The sequence below is a fragment of the Clupea harengus genome, chromosome 17 (assembly GCF_900700415.2).
Source record: "Clupea harengus chromosome 17, Ch_v2.0.2, whole genome shotgun sequence".
In the NCBI taxonomy this organism is placed as follows: Eukaryota; Metazoa; Chordata; class Actinopteri; order Clupeiformes; family Clupeidae; genus Clupea; species Clupea harengus.
Genome location: NC_045168.1, coordinates 14,556,402 through 14,580,217, shown reverse-complemented (window position 1 = coordinate 14,580,217; position 23,816 = coordinate 14,556,402). Strand labels below are relative to the sequence as shown.

The 23,816-nt window shown below is 45.3% G+C and overlaps 1 protein-coding gene across 1 annotated transcript; it reads right to left on the bottom strand.

The window, feature by feature from the left end:
* Positions 1 to 1,515: 1,515 nt before the first annotated feature.
* Positions 1,516 to 15,616, bottom strand: LOC116224481 (calcium/calmodulin-dependent 3',5'-cyclic nucleotide phosphodiesterase 1C-like). Its single transcript, XM_031584441.1, has 4 exons — positions 15,309 to 15,616; positions 9,338 to 9,388; positions 7,879 to 8,044; positions 1,516 to 1,627 (listed from the first exon to the last, which is right to left on the bottom strand). The coding sequence occupies exons 1-4, from the start codon at positions 15,391 to 15,393 to the stop codon at positions 1,516 to 1,518; spliced, it is 414 nt and encodes a 137-aa protein (XP_031440301.1). The 5' UTR covers positions 15,394 to 15,616.
* Between the last annotated feature and the right edge of the window lie 8,200 nt (positions 15,617 to 23,816).

Below are 23,816 nucleotides of genomic sequence, written 5' to 3'. Positions count from 1 at the left end.
GAATGGAAAAAGCTCTTGGGTGTCCTGGCACAAATGTTTAAGTAGTCCAACCTGGAGAGAATTGAGTTGGCAGCTAAGAATGAGATATTTTAAAACACCTATAGTAATAGCTGTGTGACAAGTATGACAAGGAGTATTCCCCTCTCTGCTGGAGAGGTTGTGGTCTAATAGGAGACTTTTCTCACATTTTCTCACTTAATTGCAGAAGTTCTGGGAGGAGGTGAAGAGGGAAATACGGGAGATCTTGAACTTAAACAGTTCGATTGACCCACAACAGCTGATTTTGGGAACTACGCCTTCAAGGGGGCTAGGGAAAAACAAATGGTATATGAGTTGTGATGTTAATTGCCCACAAAAAACCTGCATACTGCACTCTAAGGTTGTACAGACTGTACATTTGCCTCTTAGATAGTGCATAACATCCTCAGCATGTCTGAAACTTATACTCAGCTCAGTTTGAGTACATTTACCCGACACAACACTCCTAGGAGACAGGCAAGACTATATTTACCGGTGGCAACAGACATTTACATTTACAGTGTTGTCATCTCAGTCCCTGGACATTTGACACACACATATAACCTTTTAAAAGCCCAAACCCTGAGGTTTGTCAAATTCAACCCCTCTGAAAACACATTCACCGCTCTCTCTCCCTCTCTCAGTAGAGAGAAGACACCTCTATCGATGACATGCATACATACATACATACATACATACATACATACATACATACATACATACATACATACAGTACATACAGACAGACAGGCAGACAGACAGACAGACAGACAGACAGACAGACATACTGACTGACTGACTGACTGACTGACTGACTGACTGACTGACTGACTGACTGACTGACTGACTGACTGACTGGCAGACAGACAGAGAGACAGACAGACAGACAGATTAATTGATCGATTCATTGATTGATAGATAGATAACTAAATGTAGAATGTATTGCTAGTCAGAGGATAAGCCTCCTCTCCCGGCAGAGAGGGGAGTCATTGCATATTGCTATTGCGGTGGGCAGGTGGGCAACTGTAGTGGACCTTCATACAGAGGAGATGAAGGACACTCCAACTGAAAACACTGTGCAGTCTGACCAGCAGGTCATGCAGGGGATGTGAACTGTTGTCCATTATGTTGAGCAGTTTGTGCAACATCCCTCTATCAACAACCAACTCTAGGGGCTCCACAGCAGTCCCCAGCAAAGAGCAGTCCCCAGCACAGAGCGGTCCCCAGCACAGAGCAGTCCCCAGCCCAGAGCAGTCCCCAGCCCAGAGCAGTCCCCAGCACAGAGCAGTCCCCAGTCCAGAGCCAGCCTGCTTTATCAGCTTGTTTAGTTGCTTAGAGTCTCTCTCTGATGCTGCTGCCCCAACAGATGGCTGCAAAAAAAAATTGGTAAACTGACAGTAACATCTTGCTGCACAGATTGAAGGACCATAGCACAATAGTCTGCTCTGTCCCTTCCTGCAGATAGTCTGAGTGGTACATTTCCAGTCTAGTCTTTTTTCAAGGTCCAAGATATCTGTGGCCCTCCACCACCTCCAGCTCTTCTCCCAGGATGGACATGGTGTTCAGCTTAGTCCTGGTGCTCCTTAAATCCACAACCATCTCCTTTCGTCTTGGCCACATTTAAGAGGAGGTGTTTGTTCCCACACCACGCCACAAAGTGGTCTACCAGTTCCTTGTACTCAGTCTCCTGTCCACCACTGACACACCCCACCAATCCAGGATCATCCGAAACTGTCTGCAGATGACAGGACTCTTAATATTGGAAGTATACAGGGAGAAGAGGAAAGATGAGAGATACATGTCTGTGATATATGTGTCCTCATGTTGATAGCATCACCCTGGCAGGGAGTTTCAAAAGGCTGTCTCCCAGAAGATTCCAGAGCAACGCTTCACCTCAAGCTTTCAAGAGGCCAATTGTAAGCACACACACAAACACACACACACTCAAACACACACACACACACACACACACACACACACACACACACACACACACACACACACACACACACACACACACACACACACACACTCAAGTCCAGGTGGACCCTTGCTGAAAAGGTTGTCTGGCTTTTTGACTCTGTCTGAGAGTGTTTTTCCCAGTCCAGTCTTTCTATTTTCCCTCTCCTCTCTCTCTCTCTCTCTCTCTCTCTCTCTCTCTCTGTCCCACTCTCTTTCCCTCTTTCTTCCTCTGTATTCCTACACACACCTTTTATCCACTCAATACAAGCCAGTGGTGTTAAGTCCCTGCTGTCATGACATTTGTGTTTGGCTCTCCCCTGTGTGAGTGCATCGGGACGTGTGAGAGTGTCTGATTATTTGTGAATGTTTGTGTGTGTGTGTGTGTGTGTGTGCATTCTGTTTATTCATGTAAGTGTGTGTATGATTGTGTGTGTCTGTGTGTGTGTGTGAGTGTATGAGTGTGTGCGTGTGTGTGTTTGTGTGTGTGTGTGTGGGGGGGGGGGGGGGGGGGGGGGGGGGCGGGTTCAGTGCATTATTCTATTAACACTAACACTAAGCAAGATATTTGAAATGTCAAACCTTTGAATATTGTAGATCAAAGAGAAGTAGGAGGCTATGGTATGGAGCTGAAGTGTGTGTAAAAGACTAAACTGGTTTTGATTATGTTGAAGAAAATGGAAGAACCTTAAGAGCTTCCAGGAGTTTAGCCTCAATGGTGGTCTGCAGACTGATAAAAAACTAAATCAGAAAAAACCCTCTTCTTCAAGTTCAGTAGAGCAGCTCACCTTCCCACAGTGAGGATGATCCCTGCCTCTAACAGACACACACACACACACACACACACACACACACACACACACACACACACACACACACACACACACACACGCACGCACACACACACTCACACACACACACACGCACACACACACACCAGAAAACTGCCTCAGAGGTGTAGAGAGGAATGCCACCTTACGCCACTTACTGCACCACACACACACACACACACATACACACACACACACACACACACACAAGCACACACACACACAAGCACACACACACACACACAAAACCCATCAATGAGTCACATATAGCAGGCGAGCTCCTGTGCATGCCATCATAAGCGTGGGCGCACACACGCACACACACACACACACACACAATAAAGAACGTTAATAGAGCATTAGGCAGCTCAGCAGAGGGCTGTTTACGGGCAGGGTTATTTATAGCACACACCTATGACGTCACAGACCCAGTCCACTCCCTGCTCTCCTCACCCAGACCCAAACCAGTCTGAACCATTAACGCACTGCCCCGTGTGTGTGTGTGTGTGTGTGTGTGTGTGTGTGTGTGTGTCTGTCTCAGTCTGAAGCTCTCCATTCACACACTGCCCAGTGTGTGTGTGTGTGTGTGTGTGTGTGTGTGTGTGTGTGTGTGTCTGTCTCAGTCTGAAGCTCTCCATTCACGCACTGCCCCGTCATTTACACAGGGCCATGGATAGACAACCCCCTGTGTGAGTCTCTGTGTGTGTGTGTGTGTGTGTGTGTGTGTGTGTGAACATACAAAGCATCTGTGTCTGTATCATGCATCATACCTGCATCTGTGTGTGTGTGTGTGTGTGTGTGTGTGTGTGTGTGTGTGTGTGTGTGTGTGTGTGTGTGTATTACTGTGCATCCATCCATGCACCAATGTGTGCATATGTTTGTATAACTTAATATGTCTGTTTGAATGTGTGTGTGTGTCTGTTTGAATGAGTGTGCGTGTGTTTGTTTGAATGTGTGTGTGTGTGCACGCATCTCACTCCGTCTCACAGCACACACACTGCACTCCAAAGCTTCTGGCTAAAAGCAAACGCACACATCTACAAAAAGGAGAATTAAATTGCTGCTCAAAGAACACACAATTACCTCTTCATACAATAGGAGTCTCTTGTCCCTTTTCACAAGAACTTTAATGGTGGGAATCATACGAGCCGGTCTGCCATTCCAAATCGACGGATCACTTTAGCCACAGAGTAATTGTTATGGCTTATGATTTGTCCTAATGTCCCCTGCCTGCCTGATGATGCATGAGAGAGAGAAAGAGAGAGAGAGGGAGATAGATAGAGAGAGAGAGAGAGAGAGAGAGGGAGGGAGAGAGAGACTGAGAAAGAGCGAGAGAGGGAGACTGAGAAAGAGAGAGAGAGGGAGAGAGAGAGAGAGAGACTGAAAAAGAGAGAGAGAAAGAGAGAGTGAGAGAGAGAGAGAGGGAGATAGATAGAGAGAGAGAGAGGGAGATAGAGAGAGAGAGAGAGAGAGAGAGAGAGACTGAGAAAGAGAGAGACTGAGAAAGAGAGTGAGTAAGAGGGGGGGACAGAGCAAGTGCTATTGTGGCAATGTATCCCAGTGTATCCCTGTGGTATGTACAGTATTAGCAGTTCAGATTAATTTCTCCCAGCAGGGCCCCCCTCTGGAGGGTTGGTGTATTACGCCTGGCTTCTGTGCTCTGGGCCTCGTGCGCTGAGGGTTTATCGACTGTTTTGATAAAGTGAAAAGCTGGACACAAACACGTAAACAGCTACAGTCTGTTGGTTTGATGGTGGAACACTAAAGCTTTCCAGATGTTTGTCAATGTGTGTGTGTGTGTGTGTGTGTGTGTCTAAGAAAGAAAGAGGGGATAGAGAGCGATAGAAAGAGAGAGAGAGAGATGCATCTAATTTAGTGAATGTGGTAGGATTATACACTCGGAGAGTGCTCTATTGTCCAAGCTGGCTTTTAGCACCCTATACTGGCCAGTCGGACACGAGGTAAGCTGACTTTACAAGGTCAAAGGTCAGCGTAATAAGAATCACCTACATTCTCTGGATATTGTGGATACTATAAAGAATTCTAAAAGGCTGTACATTCAAATGGACGAGCCCACACACACACACACACACACACACACACACACACACACACACACGCAAACAAATACACACACACACACTCACACACTCACACACACACACACACAGAGAGACACACACAAACAAATACACACAAACAAACAAATACACACACACAAACAAATACACAGTACATTAGATTTTCCACTGAGATCCTCCTGCAATCTCTAAAAATGCTTGAAAGGTCACTTGAAATGACTTTACATTTAAACTGTCTCCCTCTCTGTACCTTTTACCCAGCAACACACACACACACACACAGAGAGAGAGAGAGAGAGAGAGAGAGAGAGAGAGAGAGAGAGAGAGAGAGGGAGAGAGAGGGAGAGAGAGGGAGAGGGGGGAGAGGTACATCATACATATAGGCACCAACTCACTGAAGCACAATGATTTGCCAGCATGTAGAAGCCTTGTCAGCATCATTCCTTACACACTCACAGTATAGACACGTCTGTGTCATACCCCCCCCCCCCCCTCCCCCACACTCAAAGTATAGACATGTCTGTGTCATACCCCCCCCCCCCCCTCACGCACACACACTCACAGTATACACACGTCTGTGTCATACCCCCCCTCCCCCACGCACACACACTCACAGTATACACACGTCTGTGTCATACATCCCCCCCCCCTCACGCACACACTCACAGTATACACACGTCTGTGTCATACCCCCCCTCCCCCCCCCCCTCCCCCCCTCACGCACACTCACAGTATAGACATGTCTGTGTCATACCCCCCCCCCCCCTCACGCACACACTCACAGTATAGACACGTCTGTGTCATACCCCCCCTCCCCCACGCACACACTCACAGTATACACACGTCTGTGTCATACCCCCCCCCCCCCCACACGTACACACACTCACAGTATACACACGTCTGTGACATACCCCCCCCCTCACGCACACACACTCACAGTATAGACATGTCTGTGTCATACCCCCCCTCCCCCTCATGCACACACACTCACAGTATAGACATGTCTGTGACATCCCCCCCTCACACAGACACACACACACACACACACACACACACACACACACACATTCTGAATGTTTATTTGGTATGTCATCACATCCTCTAATGCTTGCTGCCCACACCACCCCTCACCCCAGTGCTGCCCACACCACCCCTCACCCCATAGGTAAATGAAGTCAGCGCTGCCCACCTTACCCCATAGGTAAATTAAGTCAGTGCTGCCCACACCACCCCTCACCGCATGAAGTCAGTGCTGCCCACACCACCTCACCCCATAGGTAAATCAAGTCAGTGCTGCTTGCAATGGAATTATATGGTATAGCCTCCATTTTTCATATATAGACTTCAAACTGTCACAAACACATCACATGCTGTTTTCTGACACGCACACACCAGATTCACTGAATCTGCACACTGCACACACACTGAAATACAACCCTTCTCCTAGTATTGCTGTAACATCACACACCCACAGCTGAAACACCTCTCATAACTCAGATGTTAGCTTTCAGTTCATTTGCACATGATCAAAATCCCATCTCCCGCATTGCCATAGTCACTGCGTAACTAACTAGTCTGTCTGTCTGTCTGTCTGTCTGTCTGTCACACACACACTTCCCAGAGAGAGAGCCCTCTGCAACACACACACACACACACACACACACACACACATACACACTTTCCAGAGAGCGAGAGCCCTCACACACCCACACACACACACACACACACACACACACACACACACACACACACAGACCCACACACACACACACACACACACACACACACACTTCCCAGAGAGAGAGCCCTCACACACACACACACACACACACACACACACACACACACACACACACACACACTTCCCAGAGAGAGAGCCCTCGGCAACACACACACACACACACATACACACACACACACACACACACACACACACACACTTCCCAGAGAGAGAGAGCCCTCTGCAACACACACACACACACACACACATACACACTTTCCAGAGAGAGAGAGCCCTCACACACCCACACACACACACACACACACACACACACACACACACACACACACACACACAGACCCACACACACACACAAACACACACTTCCCAGAGAGAGAGCCCTCACACACACACACACACACACACACACACACACACACACACACACACACACACACACACACTTCCCAGAGAGAGAGCCCTCACACACACACACACACACACACACACACACACACACACACACACACACACACTTCCCAGAGAGAGAGCCCTCGGCAACACGACAGCCAGCCCCGGCTGAGCTTCAACACATCAATCCTCCCGCAATCCGCCCGATCAATACGCTCCAATCAGGTGGTACCACCTGTGTTTCTAAGATCCAAACATGCAGGTGATCAAACACACACACAAACACACACACACACACACACACACACACACACACACACACACACACACACACTCACAGAGAACAAGAACACATCTGAAGTACTATAATCCTCTCCAATACATTGCCCAGTGATGTGCATGGAGACAGCTCGTCCATTAAGCCAACATGGCTTTGCTTGACACCGGGGCACAGGGACAGCACATCAGCAGCAGTTCACAGACTCTCTGCTCTGAGAGAACACCGAGTCCAGATCCATTCAGAAGGAAACAAACACGTGGTGGGGTGAAGGAAGTGTCCTTTCTGCAGCTGCCATTTCAATCCCACTTCATGATAAGAAACCTTGCACACATTTCTCTTGTGTTATTCATTAATTATGGGCTTTCATGTCACGTGCCTGTCACATCATAATACACAGTCACAAATGACTGACCCCTACTAAGCCCAACCTCAGCAGTCAACAAAGTCCAGAAGCCGAGAGTCTGCTACTTTAAGATACACCTCTCCTGGTTTTCAACATATTCAATTGAAATACCAGAACCCTGAACCAGAGCAAATAAAGTAAATAATAGGGTCTTGTGAAGTGTCCCCAGTCCTGACCTGATAGCTGTCTTCATCATGGCGTCTGGTGCGTCCGTAGCGGGCAGCTCGTCGGCCAGGATCTCCTCAGGGCTGCGCGGGTCGATGAGGATGCCCCGCTTGTCTTTGTCCTTGATGCCAATGCCAGCCGTGATAGCATTCCATAATGCATTCTGGGACTTTGAGCCTGGGGCGCCAAATAAACAGATACTTAATGGCAGTGACCAGGACCGCTTGAAAAAGCAATGAACACAACTTTCCTTTTACTTTTGTATAACATGACACATCCAAATCACAATTGATTCCAAGCATTTTATTCCATTTAGAACTCACCAGTATTAGAGTAACATTATGTGTCATTGTTTCAAACATTTAAGTCATGGGGAAACACTTCAACATGTTCCATGAAACGAAAGAGCCATACTTCTTGAGATGTGCTGTGTGAAACAGTCCGTAGGTTTATGGCTATCAGGGGAATTGCCCTAAGTCTCTGCCCCCCCCCCCCCCCCCCCCCCGCTGGCTATCAGGGGAATTGCCCTGAGTCTCTGCCCCCCCCTGCTGTTTGATCTCCACAGTGGAGGGAGGCGGACCATGACACAGAGCAGATTGCGAGGCCAAGCCTGATTATCCCTCTGGTCTGGGAACAGTGAGATGTGACTTGGGCTCATAGTCTATCTGAGGTCAGTGATAATGCCTACTGGCCTGCAATAACCGACACATGTTTTAGGCCCTAATATGCTTCTATGAGGTCAGTGCAGTCCCTGTTGGTTGTGAGAGCAGAGATGTGATTGAGGATCATGTGTTAAATTAGGTCAGTATTATACACACACACACACACACACACACACACACACACACACACACACACACACACACACACACACACACACACACACACACCCCAGCAGCGGAGCCATGGACCATATCGCTCTGCAGGGGGAGAGGGGATATGTTCCTAACACATGTACACATTTGTGTACACACCAATGCACAGGCACACACACACACACATATACACACATGCACACAAACACACACCCTCTCTGTATTTTTGTCTCTCATACATGGACGCATGCACGCACACACACATGAATTGAATTGCATGCATCAAGACGTTACACATGCACACATACAGAGTTACATTGATAGACTGTGTGATGCTGCCACCTAGTCCACATTCTGAAGAACACTGTTATTGAAATAAGATCAGGTTCATAGGATAATGAGTCAGTCATGACTGATATAAATATGTCTTAATTTCGGGGTTTATCACAATTTTAATATTACTTTAATATTACTTTTATTGTAACAGTATACCTTTTTATCCCTACACTAAGCAGTAGCACCCTTCAGCATCTCTTATCCACAATACGTTCAGTACTGAAATACATTTTCAGATTGCCTCTTTAACTCTCAGCCCTAGGAATGGTAGGAGATCTTTTTTCTTTTAAATCCATAGATATGCATCGTGGTTACTTACGTGCAAATCGACTGTGGGGCTGCGGGCTGCTCTGTCCAGCTTCGTTGGCCACTGCGGACAGAAACACAGGAGAGCGGAGAGAAGAGCGGAGAGCACAAGCGTGAGTCAGACCCAATGTGCCCCGGGGTCACAGCGTTCGCTCACGTCCATCTGGGACACGCGTTTGAAACGCTGAGGGCTCAAAGACCTCAAGAGCACAACCAAAAAAAACGGCTGGCACTTGAAAAATGTTGCCACAGAGAAAAAGAGCACTGTGGATTCAGCAAGGATGGGATTCAAGACACTAGCTGGGCTTGAGATGTTTCGGAGGACCAAAACAAAAGGGATAGTTCTACCTGCTCTTTACAAGTCTCTGATTCGATTGTTATGACCTTAATGGGTCTTGGTGAATGCTGGAGAGTCTGAAGCATGTCTACCTGAAGGCCTACGAAGGGAAGGAGTGTCCCTGTTCAAACAGGCTTCACACCTGATTGGTTAGATATGATGTTCCTCATTTAGGCAGCCTAAGGCTTGAGCAGCAATTATAAACAAAGTGTGAGGTCAGGAAAACCCAAAAATGTGGCCTATATGGGTAAGAACTATTAACCCCTTAATGTGCCCTATATGGGTAAGAACTATTAACCCCCTTAATGTGCCCTATATGGGTAAGAACTATTAACCCCCTGATTTCAAGCAGAAGCGGTACGACGTGCATTTGCTGAGAGTGACTGAGTTTTCCATATAAGTCTAGTCTAAATCTAAATATGTCAATGCTATTGTATCAGAACCAGAACCCTAATGCAGAATCTTACTTCAGCTGCTCAGATAGAAAGATAGACATTCATTACTCCTAATACTTTTTGTTTAATTTACTGTTACTTTTGAACTTTTGATAAGTAAAACATTTGTCCAAGAAGGCTAAGCCACATTGAACGTTTTTTCAAACCTAGCTTTTGTGTTTACTATTGTGGGCCTGATATGGTGAAGTTTTTCAGTGATCAAACAACTTCTGGTCAAATAATGTGTACAGCTCTGCTTAAAGCCACCCTCCTCCTGAAGCCATTACAAGTCTAAACTGTGACCATGCATAAGGAGCTTAGCATCTGATATATATTTCCATGAGACGCTGTTTGTTTGACCATGAATCTCATCAGCACCAATAAATCAGCCAGACATGCAGAACAACCTCAAGGAAAAAGACAAACTAGGCTTGATATTCCCCTTCACATGGTCAAATACGTTTGCCACAATATTATACTATATCATTACAGTATGACACAAAGGCCACGCAAGCCGTGAACAGAACAAAAAATGCTCTTATAAGAGATGCAGTGAGAGTCTGAGATACAAGAGATAAAGAAGGACACGCCGAGAAGGCAATTATGAACTACTCAGTACAGCTCTCTCTCTCTCTCTCTCTCTCTCTCTCTCTCTCTTTGTCTGTCTCTCTCTCTCTTTTTCTCCTTTTGCTCTCTCCCTCCTAGTGGGCAGAAGAAGGCGACAGCACTGATCTTTGTGTAAAAGGCAGGAACAGTGGCTGAAGGTCAGCTTGTGCGGATGGAGGTGTGTGTAGGTGTTGAAGTGAAGAAGGCCGTGGCTCAGGCACAGTCGTGCTTTCACACACTGTCCCAGCCGCTCTGAATGGCAGGCTTGCACGGAGCTGCCAGCCAAGGTCACAGTCTTCAACAGCCTCGCAACAAAGGCCCACATCTAGACTTTTGTGCAGCTCAGGATATGAAAGGTATGAGGAGGAGTGCTGCAAAAGAGCTTAAGCATCACCTGAATACTATTGACTATGTTTGTGTTCTTCACACATGCCAGCTTGTTAATGGACCTATATAATTTTGTACCAACAAACAAATGTGTGGCACCAAAAACCAGTGGTGGGAGAAGTATTCAGATCCTTTACTTAGGGAAAGGTACCAAAACAGCAATGTAAAAATACTCCATTACAAGTGAAAGTCCTGCTTGAAAAATACTACTTAAGTAAAAGTACACAAGCATTAGCAGCAAAATGTTGGTCCCTCTGACTGATATATCATTATATATGACATCGTTAGATTATGAATACTGAAGCATCAGTGTGTGAGCAGCATATTACTGCTGTAGCTGATGGAGGTGGAGAGTCAGTGTGTGAGCAGCATATTACTGGTGGAGGATGAGCATCAGTGTGTGAGCATCAGTGTGTGAGCAGAATGTTACTGATGGAGGTGGAGCATCAGTGTGTGAGCATCAGTGTGTGAGCAGCATGTTACTGCTGGAGGTGGAGCATCAGTGTGTGAGCAGCAACTCTTTCTTTTTGACCATGGCATCTCTGGGTGTTTAACACATGTCTAAAGGACCATCACTAACCCATTGTCTTCGGCTGTGAGTGAATATGTTCATGAATGTAGGATGTATTGTCATAGCAGTAATCCAGCCACGGTCTCAGAGGAAGAAGAAGAATTTGGTTGATCAGGACAACATAACCTCTTACATTCATTCCCAGGTGCCTGGATAACGCTACCCTTCTCACTAATCGTTTTCACCAGCTGTTTTAATTTGTGGCGGTCCTATATGAGGTGCAATGGATTCATATTACAGTAAGCACAAGCAGGAAGGTTTTCCAGGGAAGAATTCAGTGAGGCCCCAGTTTAACATGGGACTAAAATTCTTATCACAGAGTAAATGGGTGATTATGTTTTTATTGTCTGTTTGGAATATGAAGATTAGAGAGTCAGAGAGATAAGAGTGAAAGGTAGAGCGGGACACACACACATAGAGAGAGAGAGAGAGAGAGAGAGATTGAGAGAGAGGGTGAGAGAGAGAGAGAGATTGAGAGAGAGAGTGAGAGAGAGAAAGAGAGAGCGAGAGAGAGAAGGAGAGAGAGAGAGAGAGAGGGAGAGAGAGAGAGAGAGAGATTGATTGATTTAAATACTGGGAGTGTTTGTCTACAGAGGAACAGCTAATGGTACCCCCTCTGCACCTTTTTCGGAAAACAAAGTTCAGAAAGAAATGCTCCCAGGCAACAAGTTATAAAAAATATCATTAAAGTGCATTTATATAATCAAATGAAGTTAATAAATGATAATTTATTCGTTTTTCAATGCCCATTTAATATGCAAAAATGTTTTCTAAAGCTTTTGTGCAAAAAGTGAGCAGTCCTTTTTAGACTTGAAAGATGACTAAAGATCTAACAATATAACTTTCCTCTAGTGGAAAATGGCCTGCTTTGTTTAGGTTGGCCCCAAACCTAGATTTTGGCGACCCCTGCTGGTGGCCTGGTTTGTGCCCCTCCTAGGGGCTTATCAGCTCTGCCCATATAATGCCTTTTTGAAAACACAGCAGCCTGTTTCACTCCTATTGCTTTCCTATTAAGTTTATTTAACGGTAAATTAAGCTCAATGGGAGTGATATATTTTTTAACACAGAGCAAGAGAAAATAAGATATTGAGGGAAAATCTGAGAATGGGAAGCCAGACAAACATATTGAGACAGAGAGCAAAAGAAAAGAAAACGAAGAAGGACAAGTGAGAGATAGAGAGGGCGCGATGGCAGGAGGTGAAGAGGGGCTTTGCCGGCCTGTGGGGGGCGGGGCTTAATGAGGGGGAATGGGAGAAGCCTCTCTGGGAGAAGCCTGGCTGGCACGAGACGCAGGGGCTGCCGTGGCGCTGGTGCTGAGGCTGAGCAAAGGGCCGGGAGAAAGAGAGAGAGAGAGAGAGAGAGAGAGAGAGAGAGAAAGAGAGCGAGAGGGAGAAAGAGAAAGAGAGAGAGAGAGTGAGAGCGAGAGGGAGAAAGAGAGAGAGAGAGAGAGAGAGAGAGAGAGCGAGAGAGAGAGAGAGAGAGAGAGAGAGAGAGAGAGAGAGCACTTCATTAGTGCTAATGACTCCTCATGGGTGTCTCCTCTAATGCTATGACGACATTAAGTTCCCTGGGGCGCTGGGCTAAGGCAACACGCTGTCCCACTCTCCAGCCCCCAGCAAGTCCCCCAAGCCCTACCCTCACCCACCCTACCCCCACCCACCCTACCCTCACCCACCCAGCACTCCCCCTTGCCTTCACTGACGAGGGAACTGCGTTAGCACCTGCTTCCCAGCAACCCCAGCACCCTCAGGACATGTGATTGGCTAAGAGGCATGATAATCTAACCTGCTCGTTAATGTGCCTCCACAAAGACACATACAGGAGCACTTAGCTTTTTTCTCCCTCACACACACACACACACACACACACACACACACACACACACACACACACACACTCACACACACTCAAACTCACACACACACACACACACACACACACACACACAGTGAGCGCGGAATCCCAGGGAAGTGCCGCCACTTTCTCGTTGTGAGTCGTCAAGGAGATGGTAATCACAGGGAAAGTCAACAGGTTTAAGCAAGACAAGCCCCAAAGACAAGCGAGAGAGACAGAGAGAGAGAGAGAGAGAGAGAGAGAGAGAGAGAGAGAGAGAGAGAGAGACAGAGAGAGACAGAGAGAGAGAGATTACTTACACCTCCTGTCCTTCTAGCCTGGGGACAACAAGGCAACATCATTATCTGCTCTTGTTCTTCAAGAGTCTCAAACAGACATGAGATTCACCTCTGGTGGGAGCAGTGTTGCCTGTCATCAACGTGTGTTTTTAAGTGGACGGTGTCAAGAGTGACAGGGGTGACAGAAGGCAAACAGGGCTGATGCTCATCAGTATGATTTGATATAAAAAAAAGGCAAGACTCGGTTTCTCATTATCAGAGGCTCTCTCTCCTCCTCCCTCACATACTTTTGTAGTCTCTCTCTCTCTCCCTCCCTCTCTATCTCTCTCTCTCCCTCTCTCTCTCCTCCTTCCTCACGTACTTTCGTTGTTTCTCTCCCTCTCTCTCTCTCTCTCTCTCTCTCTCTCTCTCTCTCTCCACCTCTGCCCTCCCCTGTGTACAGGGTGATTGGGCCGTTACGTAACCCACTCCACTTGACCTTTGAAAAGGATGTAATTACTGCCGTTTGGTACTCTTTGACAACAACAAGTCGTGCCTTTCTTCTTCCACTCAGTCTGCATTGTCTTCACCTCTTTTCAAGGCGTGTGTTCAGAAGACACCGCATGCAAAGCGTGTTTCTGGTCTGTCTATCTCATCATTTGAAAAAGTGTGTGTGTGTGTGTGCGTGCGTGTGCTTGTGCGTGTGCGTGTTTGTGGGCATGTAAGGGGTTGTGACAATAATTTAGTCAGAGAGGGAAGTCATAAGTGGTTGTGAGTCATTTTTGTAGGGACAAAAAGAGAATAAAATGAGGCTCTTATGTAATCATATTCTGTTCAGGCGACCTCTAAAACCCAACAGCGAGGCGAGGCGACTAATCGACACCATGTTCAAATGAGTGCTTTTCAGTCATCATCATTGCATTATCAGATCAAATATGGAAGACAGTCAGTGCTTTGAGGAGCAGAGTCCAAAAAAGGCAATAAGAAAAAGCAAACATATTACGCATATTCTTGAAACGTTCTTTTCGCATTTACCTTCACAGACATTGACTCTAGACACTCATCAACCGCTGTGAAGACACACGATGCATTGCATTGTGTAGAAATGCCCAGTGTTGCATTGAACTACTCAGCCTACGCAAGTTTGGCATATGAAGGAGCAAACGAGTGCAGGTGGAAAACAACATCAACATCTATTATAATCACTGCTGGCAACAAGGTGTGGGATGAGAGGGCATATTCATTTACCCAGCAGGTCTACAGCTCCCCCACCAGAACATTAAGCAGCAACTAGAGTTCAACTAAATGCAAAGTTATCGTGTGGCAAAAGAACCACTTGCAGAACGTCCAAAAAAAGGAAAACATTTAAAAAAAGGAAAGTTATACACACTAATTATACACACTCACAAACATAAACTCCCATGTATCATGTGCAGGCACAGAATGACAAACACATGTAAACACACACACATACACACACTCTCTCTCTCTCTCTCTCGCACAAACACACACACTTGCATGCACATCCTTCTGCTCACCGATAGTGAAGCTGAAACCGTCGATGCTGAACGTGGCGCTCCGGCACTTTTTAAATCCCTGCTTCTTTGAGCCGGGGTCTGTCATCCTTCCTCCAGGCACGTGGCCACTGCAGTCCACTGATCTCCACCGGCTCTCACTCTCCCTGCTCCACTCAGGATGTGGTGTGTGTGTGTGTGTGTGTGTGTGTGTGTGTGTGTGTCTGTCTGTGTGTGTGGGTGGGTGCAAAGAGGGACAGCCTTGCTGTTTGAGATGCTCCTCGAAGGAAGGGAAGGCACTGGAGACAGCCTTCCCCAGAGTCTGTGTGTGTGTGTGTGTGTGTGTGTGTGTGTGTGTGTGAGTGGCTAAGTATAATAAGTAGTAGAGTCAGGCAGTCTCTCTCTCTCTCCCTCTCCCTCTCTTTCTCTCTCTCTCCTTCTCTCCCTCTCTCAGAGGTCCATCTTGGGTCCTTTCCTTAATCACATCCCAGGCCAAGCTCAATGCCCAAGTCCAGAATTTAAACACCCAGATGAAGCAGACTGCTCTTCTCTTCTGTTCTGTTCTCTTCTTCCTCTTATCTTCTCTTCTTCCTCTGCCTCTGCCTCTTTGAGACTGTTTTTCTCCAAGTAGCTCTTACAGCAGTTGATCACACTGCCTCTCTCACTCTCTCCTCCGTTGCTCGCTCGCTCACTCCCTCTCTCCTTCCCGATCCCCCCTCCCTCTCTCCCTCTCACGTGCTTACTCATTCACTATCCAAGCACAAAGCACTCATCATGCTGCATCTGGGTTTGTGTGTGTATGTCTAAGTGTGCGCTTGCGCGCGCGTGTGTGTGTGTGTGTATGTGTGTGTGTGTGTGTGTGTGTGTGTGCAAGTAGTTCTCCTGTTTATAGACACACACTTTTTTCCCACTTTGTTTATATGTTTGTGAGACATTTTGCAAATGTAAGGGTGCATGAGTGGTTCAGGGTTGCTGACAGCTCAGCTGTTGCTGACAGCATGTTGTGTGTGTATGGGTGTGTGTGTGTGTGTGTGTGTGTGTGTGTGTGTGTGTGTGTGTGTGTGTGTGTGTGTGTGTGTATGTGTGTGTGTGTGTGTGTGTGTGTGTGTGTGTGTGTGTGTGTGTGTATGTGTGTGTGTGTGTGTGTGTGTGTGTGTGTGTGTGTTTGCCTGAGGCAGACAACTTTTACTATGAGCGACACAGCAACAGAACTGGCCCCCAGTGGCAGCTTCAGCAAAATATTTAACTCAGCTGAGCGCCCCTCAAACATTTAATGGATGACCTGAAAGGGTTGAAGAGTGTGTGTGCTCCCACACAAACAAACACACAACCACACACACAAACACACAACCACATATACGAACATGATGCTGGAAAACCCTTATAATTACTTTTCATCGCAATTCACCATACATTTTACTTGCAGATGCTGGGGCACTGGGGCTAAGGAGTGGGGAAGGTAGATGGCTAATAGCTGAGCGCATCGTCATGGCAATCATGGATATGGCTGCTCGTCACAGGTGTTGTCTTACGGGTCGTCACAGAGACTGCAGCCTTATCTCTCACCTGAGACGCAGGCCACCATTAATTAACACGTCCATACGCTGATTAACTGCTAACCGCACAACGTCACCAACCACAAGGCCACTGGAGAATAACACTTCTTATTTTAAGACTGGGTTAAAAATAGGTCAGATATCATTATGAATCTTTACATATCTGAACGTGGAATAAAACTAAAATATAAAATTTTGAAGGGAAAAGAGCTAAATGTTCTAATACTAAAGCCACTATAATGATCAGATAGCAGTGGACTGAATGATCCGTACTGTGTTGTGTGATTGCCGTTTGTCTTTTGTGACTGCTTGTAAATGCTCCATTAACTCACAATGATAATTTAATAGATCAAATTGTAGGAAAAACAATATGACTGATATATGGCATGACGGTGATTTATAGTTTAAAGAAGTACTGGATTTCTGGATCTAAAACATATAAGCAAACCTCCCGTCATCGGATGAAATGCCTGACTGCTTTGTCCAATCAGGTCTAGCAGTCAGTGACTTACTAGTGATTTGCTTTGAATTTGAATTTGAATAAAAACACTTTTTTGATTTTTCAAAAACTCCTGAAATGAAAAAAAACTTTTCAAAAACATCTCTGATGAAACACGAAGCATATTATTACGAAAAAAATTATGAGATAAAAGATTGAATAATATTCACAATGGATATGCCCCACATAAACTCCTGAGGAAAAATCAGCCATCAAAGCATCAAGTTCTTATCAACACTCTGAAAAGAAGCTGAGGCAGTTTTTCCGTCTTCTCTTTGGACATAGGAGGACATAGGTGTCAATTATTTTCTCTCCCACCAATTATTTCTGAAGAGGAGGGTGTTGAGGGTCTTTCAGTGACAGAGGAGCATTATGGCTTGGCCCAAGGAGTTGGAATGGTGTGAATATGACTCAGAGAGAACAGACTGGCTTTCACTAATGATATGGTTGTCTGCAGTCTTGGCACATGATTGTAGAAAGGAACACCTACTGTAATTTAGAATAATCCGGTACATATCAATTATGTATCCTTTAATTACAGCATAATTAAGGAAAACATGTAATCAGGGACAAATATATCTGCATGATATTCTTGATGTCTTGATGTCAAGCTTTTTAAAGTACACCTAGCGCACTTGGCACGGTGGCTCAGGTGCTTGCACTGCCGCCTCACAGCAAGAAGGTCCTGGGTTCGATTCCTCCATGGGGGGCTGTTGGTACTGGGGGCAGGTTCTCCCCAGGCCTTCAGTGCTCAGGTGGGCTATCTCCCGGGCCTTTCTGTGTGGAGTTTGCATGTTCTCCCCATGTTCACAAGGGGGTTCCTTCACTAAGAACCCCAACAGAAAAACATGCAGAAGAACAGAACACTCTCCTGTCTGTCCCTGATCAAGATGGATGGATCACTTGACTTGGTCCCGGGTCGCCATAAAAGGCTGCCCACTGCTCCTGGGGTCCTGGAGGAAGGACAGTCCAGGATGTGAAAATGCAGAGGAAAAATCACTGCGACCTCGGTGTGTGTCTTGTGTTTGTGCCAAATAAACTGACTTTGACTTTCTTTCATAATCGTCATATCACTGATAAATCAAATAAAGAATATGATTAGATTGAAACCCACAGAATCCTACTGTCACAAAGGTCTCTTCAGGCAAACCAACCGCGATCGCCGTCCTCATTAAAACATGAACGCCACGTTCTATTTGCTTTTCTTTTATGAAAACATGCCAGGGGAACAGCACGCGGCACAGAGCCACATGACCACGGGCAAACAGATTCTCCAAAGCCACATTTTCCGCCGTTTTAGACACAACGGAATCACCTGGCCTAAAGGCACACCATGTCACCGCTCTCCACTCCTGTGTCACTTAGAGACCACACCAATAACACCCAAGCGTGTCACCCAGACCCTGTGCTGAACCCTGGTACACTGCACCAGGGAGAATGCTGAAGTCAGGAGCGGGGGACTATTGAACCAGACCGTTTTATGGTTGTCCATTTTGTTTACAGTGAGAAACTAATGATTAGAGCCTTTGCTTAACAGATGGCAAGAGTCAATTTAATTAGAGGAGTTTAAGGTTGAAATGAATTAAGCAGAAATTGTGAGCATGGTCATGGTATAAGGTCAAACAAGCATTATATTCAGTAAAGTCAGTGTTTTAATGTCAAAAGGATCCTGTAAACAAAACCCTAGCACACATTACAACTTCAAAAGTAAACAAAAGTATCCTGTAAACAGAACCCTAGCACACATTACTGTAACAACTTCAAAAGTAAATGAAACTTCCGTTTTTTAGCTACTGTCAGAGACAGTACAATACAATACAGACAATACTCACTCACTATTGAATAGTTTATGAACACACACACGTATATAACTATAACCTTATTCACACCTGTCTGGTGCCATCTGTCACCGAGATAGGAGAACTCATGTTTGGTCAGGCCATGTATTTTAAGAGACAGGCAAAGAGGACGAGAGAGAAACATAGTGTTTTATGGCGAAAGTGGACAATTTGGTTCCATCTCAAAAGGGCTTTGTAGTAGGGCATTTACGTGAGGTAAATGACCTGCCGTGTTGAAATGACCGTGAGCCACCTAAAAAAGCAAAACCACAAAGTGAACTGATGACTAGACCAGGACAACTCTGAGCATCTGTCATCACTGATGTAAGCTTCTACACATGAAACATAAACATCTGAAACATCTCATCCACATAACCTTTACACAAACCAACAGGTTTAAGGGGGCAATATCTTGGCAGGTCAATCACTCCAGGGAATGGCGGTTGACTGCTGAGAAAGGCAGGTGGATTCATTGATAGATCCGTCAAAAAAGATCAAAGATCAATGATCAGTGACTGGATCAATAACTAGATCATGATGCATTTTGTGTGTCTGAAGTAGACTATGTTTTATCATCAGAGCTTGCTTTTCAACATTTGTGAGTCATACCTCATTTCCAAATACACAATAACCACAATAACAAATCCTCCAATGTTATCACCCTACACTTGATTTAGTGTGTGCATAGAGGGCACCGCGTGTGCCTGTGAGGGCTGTTCTCAACAGTACATTTACAGCAAGAGCAACTCAATGTGAGCAAAATAACAAGTGAGTGTTTCAGTGTGTGATTGAATCACGTTGTAGCGAGCTGCGTGGCGAGCTATGGATGCACCTTTGCCCACACACCGTTCAAATGCACACAATGAAGAGTTCACTCGGTTAACTTTCCTCCCTCTCCCTCTCCCTCTCTCTCTTCCCCTCTCCCTCTCTCCCTCTCTGTCTCCCTCTCTCTCTCTCTCCCTCTCCCTCTCCCTCTCCTGCCCTCGATCGGCGAGTGGGAGTGTGTGCACTCGAACGGCTCCCCATCTGCCAGTTAGCACCAATATCTCCTCGGCAGCTCGTCGATTCAAAAGGGCCTTGGTCCTTCAAACTCCCTCCTGCGCTCTCATCACCACAGGGTTACCATAGAAACAGGGCACAGGTAGTGAGTGGCTTTAAAAATCCAAAGCGAAAAAGTAGCCATGAGATCACTTTACAGTGATAAGCTTTTCATTAAGTGACCTACACAAATGAGTGAATGTTATTCATCTGTATAAAGAACACTACACTATGAGTAAGTAAACTTCACTATTAAAGAGCTTTGTTATACCTGTGACAATAGAATGACTAAGAAGTGAATGAGGAGCTCTTACTAAACAAACAAAACAATAAATATTTGTCTAAATCAGTGCTTTAAAGACATATTAGGCTACAACCAGGGTGTAATTTAGTGTGTAGGGTATATAACCCCCTTCTTCTATATCAGACAAGAAAAAAGTCAGAAAGAGGGGAAACAGTAAGACAGGAAGAAAGCAAGAAGCAAGAACGAAAGAAAGAGAGACGAGGGAAAAACCTTGAGCAGTACAATCAGTAAAGTTCCCCTCATTGTTATACAATCACAGTAACAAGCCTCTGAAGTGCGCCTTTCAAAAACTGTAAGCCTCTTTCTGCACAATCCTTTGTCAAACTGGAAACACATGTGAGCCACTTCCAATTCACAGCTCCATGCAACCACACCTCAGACACCTGCTCCACCGGCCTCGGCGTGACACCTGAGAAGGGACGCTATCAGCGGCACTTGGTGCTCCCTTACCGCTTTTCAATCGGCCCTCCTGAACGTCTGAGGAGGACGGAGCCGGGGTGTTTAAAACCTTTACCGTGACAAAGACCAGGTGAGTGACTTTACGTGCCTTAACGCTCTGTTGCTCACCCCGGTGCAAGGTGTATCAGCTTACAGGGTGATTCCCTTTAAGTGAACTCATGAATAGCAGATGAGGAGGTGAGTGACGTGGAGGTGAGTGACGAGGAGGTGAGTGACGAGGAGGTGAGGGCTCTACAAAGGCCAAGTCTATAGCTTCTCAATCACACTCTTTTGGGTTTCTATAGCTTCTCAGTCAATCACACTCTTTTGGGTTTCTATAGCTTCTCAGTCAATCACACTCTTTTGGGGTTTCAAACGAAGAAATCTTGTCGGCATGAAATAATGTACAAATGACTTCATTTTTAGTTCCACAGTATTGTGAAGCTAGATGAAACACTACTTTTTTGTCCAAGCAGTCAACAGAGCAACAAATCAAGTCAATAAATGAACCCTCCCATAATGCATCACAGCATGGTCCAAATGACCATTCTTATGCAGTGTGTGCAATTTGTAGATGAGTTGACAGTCTGTGGTCATGCTGTAAATCCCATTAACAGCTACAATTTTTATATAACCATAGTTATTAAGCACGAGAGGGGAGTGGCTTAATGGGATATTCACCAATCTGCAAACAATAGGACAGTAATGAACAGATTTCGTCACGCTTGGATTATTCCTATCAGTGAATAAACAAAGGCTTATCTAAAAAGATGGGTGGTTAAATAAAGATTTATCACAGTGTTAGTCCTTCTATATTCGCAAGAGAAAGAAACTGCACAAAAACATGTTCTCACACACACACACACACACACACACACACACACACACACACACACACACACACACACACACACACACACAAAGAGAGATATTCACATACACAGAGCATATATTTATGTATATGTTATGCTGGTACCGACAAGTGTTTTGTTATACTTCCACAGTGTCTATCTATCTATCTATTTATCTATCTTTCGATCGATCAATCTGTCTATCTATCTATCTATTTATCTATCTTTCGATCGATCAATCTGTCTATCTATCTATCTATCTATTTATCTATCTTTCGATCGATCAGTCTATCTATCTATCTATCTACATGTACACTACACACACAAACACACACGCACATGGAGGGAGAGCAAGCGAGAGAAAGAGGGAAAGAGAGAGAGAATGAGGAAGAGAGAGAGAAAGAGGGAGAGAGAGAGGGAGAGAGATAGAGGGAGAGAGAGAGAGCCCTGATTTCCCAAGGCAAACACACTGATGAATAAAACCTGATTGAGCGTTTCTGTAGCCTTGTTCTCTTGCATGACAAAACCACACATGACAATCTTTCTTCCTTCCTCCTTTCTCTCTTTCTCATTCTTGCTCTGTTCCATTTGAAACATTAACTCTGACTAATTTGATGTGATGGGAGAGGATCTAAAGCTAGAGGGATTTTTTGTCCTTTTTTCTTTCTTCTTCTCTTTATAGCTCAACCTTTTTTCAAGACTGGGGTGTCCATTGAGCCTAATTATCCAATGATTCCTCAACTATGTTATGTGTGTAACTGTAGTCTTCTATCCATAAAAATACACTTTGACTATCAGGTAACAGGGTTACAGTAATGCATGAGTGAACACAAACTCTCACCTTTATACCAGCAGTTTCAAACTATATATTTGACATTTAGTTGACATTTGTCAAATATCGGGTAGACTAAACGTATTGAATTTGATAGAAATTACATACATACATCCTACATCGTTGTTTAATTTGATTATTTAATGACCAGGCTTTCCGGTCTGTAGTATTGTTCTCTTCCTGTGTGTCTGTGTCTGTGTCTGTGTGTGTGTGTGTGTGTGTGTGTGTGTGTGTGTGTGTGTGTGCATGTGTGCGTGTGTATGTGTGTATGTGTGCGTATGAGTGTGTGTGTGTATGTGTGTATGTGTATGTGTATGTGTATGTGTGTGTGTATGTGTGTGTGTGTACGTGTATATGTATGTGTATGTGTGTGTGGGGGTGTGTGTGTATGTGTATGTGTATTTGTATGTGTATGTGTGTGTATGGGTGTGTATGTGTGTGTGTGTGAGAGAGAGAGAGAGAGTGAGTGAGAGAGAACAAGTTCTGTGTGAAATTAACTCTGATTACACCTCCGGAAACAACCCACTAGCAGGACCCCTGCTAATACAATAAAGTAATTATGCTCTTTTGATCTCCCCTCATCACCTTCACAGACATCCCTTTCCTTCCTCAGCTGTCCCCAACTGTGAGGAACAAACAACACATTTTGTTGTTCCTTTCTGTCAAACTCACCCACTGTATCCTCCCGTACGGCTGACTTGTATTTCAATTAAAACCCTGTGCTGTTATTCAACCTTCCTGGTGATCATGTTGCTGGATGCTAAAGTGACTCCCTGCAGGAATATGCTGAAATAAATGTCCAAGGAAATTTGACCCCGTCTCTGGTCCTCCTTCAACTGTTGGCTTGTGCTGAATATTCTATTAAATGCATCAGGCTGAAAGTCTGCAAGAAAATACTTTGCAATAATTATGTAATGACTATCTGCAGAATCTTGTGGTAACAATATGGGAGGCTGGTATGATAAATAATATATCCCTCAACAACAGTGGCAATATATTCTGCCGGCTATTGAGATAAACACCTGAGAAATGGTACAGTGTTGTAGAGAGCATGCCTGTGGCACCAGTCCGACCTACTAGACTTGGCCTTTGACCTGGATAATGGGAAATGGATTCAATACACCAGGAGGCGAGTTGCTGCCATTCTCATGTGATCTGTGCAGAGGTCTGTGGGTG